At 34.5% G+C, this 10,677-nt stretch overlaps 2 protein-coding genes across 2 annotated transcripts; both read left to right on the top strand.

Annotated features, from left to right (window-relative positions):
* Positions 1 to 3,514: 3,514 nt before the first annotated feature.
* On the top strand, positions 3,515 to 5,636 carry LOC128553255 (uncharacterized). Its single transcript, XM_053534384.1, has 3 exons — positions 3,515 to 3,977; positions 4,516 to 4,696; positions 5,233 to 5,636. The coding sequence occupies exons 1-3, from the start codon at positions 3,515 to 3,517 to the stop codon at positions 5,336 to 5,338; spliced, it is 750 nt and encodes a 249-aa protein (XP_053390359.1). The 3' UTR covers positions 5,339 to 5,636.
* Positions 5,637 to 9,310: 3,674 nt separating this feature from the next.
* Positions 9,311 to 10,101, top strand: LOC128553259 (uncharacterized). The gene has a single exon (XM_053534387.1). It carries the CDS (start codon positions 9,311 to 9,313, stop codon positions 9,998 to 10,000), a length of 690 nt encoding a protein of 229 aa, XP_053390362.1. The 3' UTR covers positions 10,001 to 10,101.
* Positions 10,102 to 10,677: the final 576 nt, after the last annotated feature.

Below are 10,677 nucleotides of genomic sequence, written 5' to 3'. Positions count from 1 at the left end.
AGCTTCACATAAATTTCAATATACAAATACATATGATATAAAGTATATGTTTAAAATGCAGATGTGGAGGCCCTGTAAACAGAGGCCTAATACAGTATACTTGAAACAAACAAACTTCTTATTACACAACGTTAAGATATACTGGTGGAGGCTGACCTAACCGCCGAACCTGGGATCAGAATTCAACGGAGATCAGGTATACAAAAACAGACATACAGAATCAGTTACTATGTTAAACGTTTATATATGACACATACACATTTCACAGTTCGGGAAAACAGACACTGTCATATCCATACATCAACATGTGAAAACTGCCGATATTCCATGTGAAGCTGTAACGACGGAAGGGAAGGAAGGTATAGGCTGAACTTGAACACATAAGATGTACCTGAAATTATAAAGAAAAAGGAGAACACAAGCAAAACAAGAGGTGTGGAGGGTGGGATATTAAACATCAGCAAGTATAAACAATCTAGGATTCCTTCGATAAGAAGCAAAATCTACCCTCGCATCTATTTGCAAACGACCTTCTTCTTCCATGTGCAAAACTGAAAGGACCCAAAAGGAGATTAAATCGGAACAAGTATATTAATATACCAACAAGACATAAGCTACAACGGGCCCTTACAACAGGATAAGAGCTCCTTCAGTAACAGGTTTTGAATGGTAATCATTAAAAACACATTAATTTATGTATGCGTACTTTTCGACTTTAAAAAATGGATTAAAGTGTTAAACAGCTAAAATTTTGTGATTGCTTCTTATGAATTTGCTGTCATTCTATCAAATAAATTAAAGCATAATTTTCCATTAATTAATATATGGTTTTTTTTATTTTGTTTTTAAATAAAAAAATGTTTCATATTTGAATTTAAGTGGGTATATTGGTAAAATAGAAAATGTTCTGTTAGATTAAAATGTATTTTTGTAGTGTATATCACTCTTCAAAACACATAGATACTTATTATATAGTCATTTTTGTATTAAATGACTTATAAATCTGTCATCAATCGCGTTTATGATATTATATTGTAGCGGTTGAATGACTGATGTAAAATCACATGTCCATTTGATGTTGTTATGTGAACATCAGACGGCGTATATATCTTCGGCAGGATATGGAGAGCGTCATACAGTAAGATTCACACAAGGTCTTAAATATTTCCAGAAAAGAATTTCAAAGAATTTCTGTGCCATATGAAGTTTGCATTTTTGCTAAAAAATGTAGAAATTAAAAAAAAAATATATATATAATAAATCTTAGTTTTTCAATGAAAGGTCCTAGGCGTAGGAGCAGGGGAATAGGTCGGATCCCCACTTTATATGTTTTGGGGTTAGCAACCTGTACTCTTCTTCCCATCCCCGCACTTTTTTCGCCCAAAATGAAACGTTTGAAATTAGTACCTCGTTATTGCAAGTCATTATTTACACAGGAAAATGTAAGTATAGGTAAAAAGGCATATTTGAAGAGCATACAAATAATGGTTAAAGTGTACATTATACAAAAATGTGGGAGAATCTATTTTCAGTTTCGCCGTCTCCCGAATTCTGTAAAAAACATACACCTACATGCATTTAATACTACACACAAATTTGAAAAGAAAATACACTGTTGTAAATCAATTCGAAATCAACCATCAACTTTGTAGTGGTAGAAGGTATTTCAAAATAACATTTTACAATTTTGGCAAACATAACAAGAAGTAGTGTCGTGTTGAGTGCAAGACCCTGATCCTTAGCTCAAAAGGAATGTCATACATAGAGGTGAAAGCTATGTTGTCATATTTTGTTGTGCGGTTTATAACGCCCGTGTACATTGATAAATATTTCCTGGCATAAACATTTGCATTAAGATGATGTTTCATACACAAACCTCAGACCGTAAGCTTAAAGTGCAAGATCACAGTGATAGTTTTTCCTGTACTGTCTATTGCTTCTAAAAGCGGATTTGGATATTGAGATGAGTTAAAGTAATCAGACAACCATCTCAAAGGTCATAGCCCTACTTAAAATCACGAAAAAAAGAGGTCATAGAAAAATATAAAAAAGCGGCTAGAGTCTTCGTAAAATTGGCTTAAATTTCGACTTGAAGTGATGACGTTGATTGTTTTTCTTTCTTTTTCTTCTTATTTGACCTCCCCAAAATTGAAATTGACAGAAATTTAAATAAAATAGATAAAATAAACTTTTCTTTGTAAAAACACATTCTCGCAGACAGGTTTTTGGTTTAAGCCTTCAACACTGACGACGATTTTAAACTAATGCAAGAACGTTGTTTAAGATTTTCACTTATTTCATGTGATATCAAGCTGTGAAATCTTGCGTTTTATGATATGACCATCTGATTTGAATGGTTAGACATTGCTTGCAAGAGTGTTCCTGGTGATTTGCTGCTATCTAATTATTTTTTATGGCAACCGGGTTGTTTTTTTCTCTAAGGTGGACCAAATGTCACTTTAAGTCAGTTTTGATGTTCGAAAGAAAAGTTTCTTTTTGTCTGTTTATGTTGTTTTAAGTTTGAGGTCCACGTGGTTGTACTTTGAAATAGTCTTCAGAATGCAAATGGTGATTGCTACAAATATTACATAAAAATGTGTAATTTTACATTGAAGCATTTAATTTAAACTGGCTTAGGATATAAATAACAAATATTCTTCATAACAGGGAATACAGTCTTATATCTCCAGGGTCAGTGTCATATTTAGGGTAAATGTTTTATGACTGTTTTTGGAAAATACTGTACGACCCACAATACTGTCATATGCACGTTGAAATTTCGAAATACACAGACCACTGTGGGAGTGTAATGTATGGAAGTATTTCGAAAAAGTGTCTCTCCCAACAAAACTGCTGCATTTCAATGGAGGGATGAATAGTTCTCAGACATATTGACGTTTTGTTAAAAACCGAAAAATAAAATGCTAGATACATGTTGTGATTGTTACTTACTGCAAAGACAGAAAATCTTAAAATCATCAACACTATTCACATATATGTTATCAATGTTTGTTGCCATTATTTTTGTTGCATTTAGTAATAAATGTACCAAATGGAACTTAATTTTTCCGATTGATAACTGAGTTGAATTCACTGAATGAAAAGCAATGTGTATAAGAAAAAGTAAACAGTTGAATCAAATCAAATCAGATATTTTCAAAAATTCACAATGTTTATATCACCATCTTCTTCATGAAGAGCGTTATTTAGCGAATGAACTATTTATAGTTACATCGAAGATGAAGAAGGAAACACACTACTCGACTTATATTAATTCGTCTAATGTTTTAAACGGAAATGAAATATGAAATTTAATGAGTTAAGATCTTTATCAGTTTGCATCTTTTAAGGCTTTAGGACCCTAATAGAATCGGCAAAAGCCGGTAAATATCGACTTATATCGTCAACGTCCGTAGAGATAACGGAGACGAATCGGCTACTTGCGTTTTTTTTTCTAAAATTAGTAACGGTGCATGGGTTTCCCCCAGCTATGACGTCAGTTTTGGATTCCCTAATGGCTGGCGTTGTCCGAGATCAACGAGGTCGCTTTGCTAAAAATGACGAAAATGAAGAGTTTACTGCTGCGAAACGTCCAAAAGATATTGTTACTGATCATAATTATGGAATTGGTGTTATGTGTGACGGTGATGGCTGTGTAAAAACAGAATGCGGTGCATTTTTACACCTAGACATTGGTAAACACGTGAATCGTGATGGATGGAGACACGGACGAAGAATTGTCGAATTTGACACTCTGCTTTCAAGCTTGAAAACATGTAAGAAATGTAAGCTAGGACCTGTGCCTTTGACAATTTACAGAGTGGTCGGTGAAATGAAAAAAGGGCTGAGTGGATACCTGTATGTACAATGCCAGAATATAGAGTGTGGATATATAAACTGTGTTCCCTATGGAAAGACACATCACATGAAACAGAAAGGAATGCCCTGTTTTGCTGTAAATACAAAGCTTGGAACTGGTGAGTAAAACCTTGCATTGATTGTTTACTTATCTGCTTTATTTTATTGTCGGAATAATTCACTGATTAGATTGTTTTATATGTTTGACAGCCATCTAATGTCAAAACTTCAAAGTACCAAAATAATGGAGGATAAAAAACACAGTACACGGTCATGTAAAGTTATTGGTATTTGTCGCTTGTGCATACAGTGTGTAGACACGGTAAACATTAATCGTGTACTGTACACACAGATTTAAATCATCGTGGCCGCAAAGAAACTGCTCAATCATTATGTTTTTATTAATTTTGAATTTATTGTCAAAACAGATTTTGAAGAGGTATTAAGGATAAGGTAATTCAAACAGTAATATTTCTATTTTTTAAGCATCTAGTTAACAATACTGTAAAGTCATAAATATTCACAGAAAACTAATTTGTGGTGTTTTATGTTCAAATTTTGAAGTCCTTGAATTCTAATACCCTCAAAATAGCCATTTTAACCCAAACCATGAAATTGAATGATTTCACATTATACAATTTTTTTTTAATGTTTCAGCTATGATTGACAGCATTGGTGGTCCCGTGCGGGTGAACAATTTCTTGTCAACATTAAACATCCAACCAATTGTTAACTCTAATTTGAAAAAAATGGAGAGAAGGGCTGGTGATGTTGTAGAAAAAGTTGCCCAACAGTCTGCTGCAGCTGCAGCAAAGGATGCTTTCAGGAAAGAGATGGAGTAAGTAATTTATGTATTTTAACAGAGCTTACGGATTTGGGTGTATTTTTTTTTTTTTTTTTTTTGGATTTAACGTCGCACCGACACATGATAGGTCATATGGCGACTTTCATGCTTTAATGGTGGAGGAAGACCCCATGTGCCCCTCCGTGCATTATTTCATCACGAGAGGGCACCTGGGTAGAACCACCGACCTTCCGTAAGCCAGCTGGATGGCTTCCTCACATGAAGAATTCAACGCCCCGAGTGAGGCTCGAACCCGCATCGATGAGGGGCAAGTGATTTGAAGTCAGCGACCGTAACCACTCGGCCACGGAGGCCCCGGATTTGGGTGTAGTAACATTCTAAATTTGAAGCTATGTAATATGATATATTTGCTATTCATTCAAGTAAAGATACTTTAAAAAAAAAATAAATCTGATTATAGGAAACATGGAGAACCAGGATATTTTGTTTATTTTGTATGAATGATTTTTTTTTTATAAACTGAGTATTTAAGTGACAGTGTGTGTATTATTTGACCATTTTTTTAACAGGGATGTGGTGCAAGTAGAAACCGACGAGGCAGCAAAGTCTATGGAAGGTGTAATTGATGACCTGGGCGTTGCTGCATTTCCAGATTCATCTCCAAGTTTGAGGTAACTAAATAAGTATCAGTAGATAATATTGAACTCTTCAGTGTATTGTATTTACTGGCAAGACATTCAATAAATGTTTTATTGCATGTAATCTGAATTGAATTTTAGTATTTTTTTTCTTCAAGTTAATTTAATTCTGCGGATGTCTCTAAATTGCTTTTTGTACTTTTAGCATTTGTAAATGTTGAGTTCTGCTAAACCCGGGTCTAGAGGGCGTGGGCGGTAGCATGCATTTCCACTACCGTCCATGAACAGGCGCAATCAAACCGAGCCTGCAACATTTTCGTTTTTTGTCGTGTTGAGCGACCTGTGAAGTTTCTGCTTTTCTTTATTCTATAGACAGGTGATTTAATTAGATGTACAAAAAATTGACAGAAGTTAGATTATACCTTTTTTTTTCATTTTTAGACAGATACTGCAGCAGCATTCTGTGTAGATGATGACAATGACTGGACTGATATAGATGATGATGAGGTTGTTGATGACAATAATAACTAAAAAAGCACAAATAGTTCTGCAGATTCTAATAGGTACTTATCATAATATTGTATGCCAATAGTTATTAGTAAGAATTTAAAAGTATGATACTATGCAGTAAGTTATGTACTGTATGCTTTTTTCAGTCTATTTTCTGAAAAATGTTTATCAGATGGAAAATAATAATCTGGATTAGAAACTTTGTTTCATGCTGTAACATGAATAACTTCACCTAGACATCAGAACTAATTTATTCCTTTATTTCAGCTTACTGTTTTGTTCATCTGTAACACATTCTATTTTTTTCAGTGATGCGAGAATGCCAGCTACAAAACTAGCTTTTAAGAGTAAAAAGGATCAGCGCGGTCATCATAAATACTCTGTCAACAGAACTGCTGTTAGATCACGGAAAAAACTATCTGCAGAGTTTCCATGTCAGTCTAGAACTGGAATGTCATGTGCAGTAGACACGGCTTGGCACAAAAGAGGCTTTGACAGTTTAACATGTAAGCTCTTATTTTGTAATACCGTTGTGTTATTCCATCTATTCAAGTAGATCTGCGGATTCCAAGACAAGTCAGATATACTCCATGACAATTTTATAGAAGTCATTGTGTCAGAAATAGTATGTCCTCCACCTTGGATTCATGTGAAGAAGTTGGCAGTTATTTGCAGAGAACAGTTAGTACTGGTACATAATTCAGGATTACTGGTAAGGTCGACTGCCCACCATTACTGACTTTAGTAAATAATGTTTTAGAAACAGTGCTAACCTCCATTACAATGAAAAGAGATAAAGATTATTTTCTTTAAGATGAGTACCATGATTTTATATGTGTACAGGTAGGTTTGCTTGTAACTTAAAACTTTGTATTTATCAGAATGTTTTCACAACCACAAATATACAAGAAATACCTAAAACTCCTGATGTTGTTCCGAGAGACCCACATTACAGAATGTAAGATTATTCGGAGAATGCAATTTTAGTTGTGACACTACGCTTATTGCTCGTCTTAGGAATAATTTAAACATAAACATGAAGAAGCGCTTTGATAGAAATCATATTGTGAAAAACATAGGCAAGAACTTGTACGCTTTACAGGCTTCAAAAGGAACAAAACTAAGTCGAAATGTTATATTACACATTCAAAAATGCCTGAAGTATGCTTTTGCAAAGAATGCTGGCAATAAAGTTGGTTTACGAGAAAATCTAAAAGCCCTCATTCCGCATCAGTTTGGTGACCATACTTCTTGTCATGAAAGATTCTGTGGATATAAGCGTAAACCTCGAGAAACTTACACACATAGAAGTCTGCCATACAAGGGACCATTGAAAGACACAAACCTTCGCTCACAGCTTGAAAAAGTATTTGAACCGGTAATTGCTAATGCTGAACAGTATGCAGACCTTGGTTCCTCACAACAGTGTGAACATTCCAATCGTGAAGTGACACTGCGGGCTCCAAAATCACTCCATTATGGTAACTCTAAATCATTAGATTACCGTGTCTAGGCCACAGCGGCATTCATTAATGAGGGAAGAAACTACATATCACAGGTATATTTTATAAATATCGTTCATACCATTCATGTTCAGTTTTCCATTGTTTGCAGTCAAAATTGACCTTTTTGAATTATCAGAATTTTACCAAACTTATCTCAAATATACACTTGTAATAAACACAATGCACCGTCAGATCAAAGAAAAGTTACTCAACAACTTTTAATAAACCAACAGCCCCCATTTATTGAAAAAAAAAATGCATAGCTCGAACTGAAGAGAGAAAAAAGCCGATGAAGACTGTCTTCTATACTCATACGGGTCGCGCCATGAGAAAACCAACACAGTATGTTTGCAAGCAACATGGATCCAGGCCAGCCTTGGCATCCGCGTAGTCTGGTCTGGATCCATTCAAAGCCTTTTGCAATTAGAGACACTGATAGAGAACAGCATGAATCTTGACCAGACTGCACCGATGTGACTGCGTCGATCCATGCTGGTCGTAAATGCACTTTGTTGGTTTTCTCATGGCAGGGCTCATATTTACAATTGCTTCTAAAAAAAGTTGGTAGAAATAAATGTATTTTTAAAAGTTATCATTTCCAAAACAGTTACAATACTGTAAAATTATCAATATTCATAAGATACTATTTTTTATGAAAATTCATAAAATTTAATCCTGACAAATAGATAAAATAACAATTTATCTTCAAGAATTGAATTTCATGAAATAACTTCCAACAATTCTTTCTGTTGTTTGTGTTTTGTTTTCACTGTTATTTCTTATACTTATCCTTATCATGCTGGACTTGATTGATTCTGCCTTTTCGGCCAGTGTAGATCATGATCAGCCTGCACATATGTGCAGTCTGATCATGATCTGCACTGTTTACCCATTTAGAAATTCAGCAGGGTAAGGGCTAAGTTTCAGTTTGTTGTTTCACAGTTTGTTAGATTAGTTTGTTGATTTTTGCTTTTTTCTATGGTTCTTTTTTACAGTTGAAGAGTTCAGTTCTCCTCGTACACACATGCGTTATAGTTTTTGCTGTCAGCATTGCACAGTTATATGTTACATGTAAGTTAGTAAGTTTGTTTTTTATGTTTCTGTTGTCGTAAATTCAGGCAGTTTTTATTTCAAATGATATAATTATAGTGTTATTTTCCTTTACAGAACCCATATTAAAGTACTGAAAAAATTTGCCATTTGGCACACATGCACCCTAACATGAACAAAATGAGGAGCAATGGTCCAGTGGTTAAGATGTCGGCCACTCAATCTAGGGGTCTAGGGGTCGTGGACTGGAGCGCCACTGAGGTCAAGACCATAACTTCTCTTATGACACTAGTACTGGTTTTTCCAGGAAGTGACTTGAGAGTGGTTCCAATAAGCTTGAAGCTTTCATCACAATCAAGCTAAAACAAATTAGTATAAACTAACATGGACAAATAGTAGATACGGGCAAGTCTCATGAATACCTTACAACATTTATTTAGTAGATGTTTTTAGTTTGTAAAAATTTTGAATATTGTTTCTTGTTATATAATAAATAAATGACATGTAGAGTAATGGAAATGATCTTTTAATCAGGTGCATTCTGAAGTTGGTCTGTCTCCTGGTGTCCATACACAGAAATATGCACAAAAATGTACAGAGCATAGGAAGCGTGTGCAAAGCAAGTCACAACTACCATCCTCAAAGAGGCGACGTCTGATATTGAAGCAGGAACGTGCCATTACTCAGGGAGCACACGAAGCATTAGAAGGAGCTACATATCAGTCAGGTTAGTTACCTCGCAAAATGTTAAAAACTGGGGAAGGTCAGTGGTTCTATCCAGGTGCTAAACCAATTTTAGCGCGACTTTTCGAATAAAAAGTAGAATAATTTCACTTACCCCAGTGTTGGCGAAGTTTTTGATAAAGTCAATTATCTCTGTTCCTATCAAAGATATTAACTTGAAACTTAAAATGTTTATTTACCATCAACATCAGTCTGTTGTAATGTCTGGTAGTAACTCTATGTCAGTGAATGGGACGCCAGTGGAAGCGGAATTTATAACTCCATCACTGGAAAAGTTTTGTAAATGGCTGGAACAATTTGACAATGTCATTCTGGTGGCACACAATGGTAGACGATTTGATTATCCAGTTTTGATGAAAGCAGTAGCTTCTTGTAAAATTCTCGAGCGTTTTCTGAAATGTGTGTCAGAATTTGTTGATTCTTTAACAGTCTTACGCAAACATTTTCCTGGCAGGTCCTCGTACAAACAAGAAGATCTTGTCCGTGAAATTTTGAGAGAAAGCTATGGAGCACATAATGCCACGGAGGATGTTAAAGCATTAGGAAATCTTTTAAAACACATATCGGTATCGCCTAAAACTATGCTTTCATTTAGTTATCCTCCAAAATCTGTACGTCATTCACAGCTCTTCAATTTGGAAAAAGCAAAAAACATGCCATCTCTACACGTACTTGTTGCAAACGGTGTTTGTAAAACTGCAACAGCAGAAAATATTGCTGGTTCAGGACTCAACCTAAGTCATTTGAAAATAATTTTCAAGCGCGAGGGGGAAGATGGGCTAAGGAACACATTTGTTGTTAAAAATAGTGAAGGACAGCCACGTGTTACCAACACAAAGAGGACATTAGAGACAGTAATTCCAAACCTTGTGGAGTATTTAAAAAAATGATTTTATCGTACTCCATTGCTTAATATCCCAAGCATCAAGTGATCTTTGTTATGATTAAATTATAACCACAAAGGGCTGCTTAATATTTATCAATATGTCGTTTTTTTTTTTTTTGTTTTTTTTTTTTTCACAGTCATCAATCGTTAACTGAAAAGACATCATTGGCTTTGTCTCTATTCTTTTTCTCAGCTTCACAATAAATTCATTTCTCCCTCATTGGCATGTGTTTATTATGCAATTTAAGTTTTATGTAATTATAATTAGTAATTTTATGCTATATGTTTTAATTTTGAAAGAGTAGGAAATGTTCAAAAATGATGTAGCGTTTTGACCGGTAGGACAAGTTTTATGCTTTGGTTTTACTGTCTTTTTTTGAACATATTATTACATATATGAACATTTTTCTTCATTAAAAGGATTATTTCTACACTATTTAATTCTATGTACAATATAACATGCATTTTTCATTAATGGAACTGAAAAAATGAATGGTCTACTTTGTTTTTAAAATTCAGTGAAGATAGTTTTTACAGCAAGCTTCTGTATTCATTTGACCCCCTACTCTAAAACAATTTATTTTTTAGAAACAACTGATGGTAAAAAATGGGTAATTCTTTTTGTACTTGTTCATATAATGATATAGATAATTTGTATTTAGTCACTATTCATGTAACGTT

The sequence above is a fragment of the Mercenaria mercenaria genome, unplaced genomic scaffold (assembly GCF_021730395.1).
Source record: "Mercenaria mercenaria strain notata unplaced genomic scaffold, MADL_Memer_1 contig_3641, whole genome shotgun sequence".
Taxonomy (NCBI): Eukaryota; Metazoa; Mollusca; class Bivalvia; order Venerida; family Veneridae; genus Mercenaria; species Mercenaria mercenaria.
This window is presented reverse-complemented; position numbering and strand designations above follow the sequence as displayed.

What these genes read in the sequence shown, in the direction of transcription:
- LOC128553255 (XM_053534384.1), top strand. Translation starts at nt 3,515, where the DNA reads ATGGCTGGCGTTGTCCGAGATCAACGAGGTCGCTTTGCTAAAAATGAC. An exon ending in AAATACAAAGCTTGGAACTG is followed by an intron (nt 3,978 to 4,515) that starts GTGAGTAAAACC and finishes TTAATGTTTCAG; the next exon opens with CTATGATTGACAGCATTGGT. An exon ending in GCTTTCAGGAAAGAGATGGA is followed by an intron (nt 4,697 to 5,232) that starts GTAAGTAATTTA and finishes TTTTTTTAACAG; the next exon opens with GGATGTGGTGCAAGTAGAAA.
- LOC128553259 (XM_053534387.1), top strand. Translation starts at nt 9,311, where the DNA reads ATGTCTGGTAGTAACTCTATGTCAGTGAATGGGACGCCAGTGGAAGCG.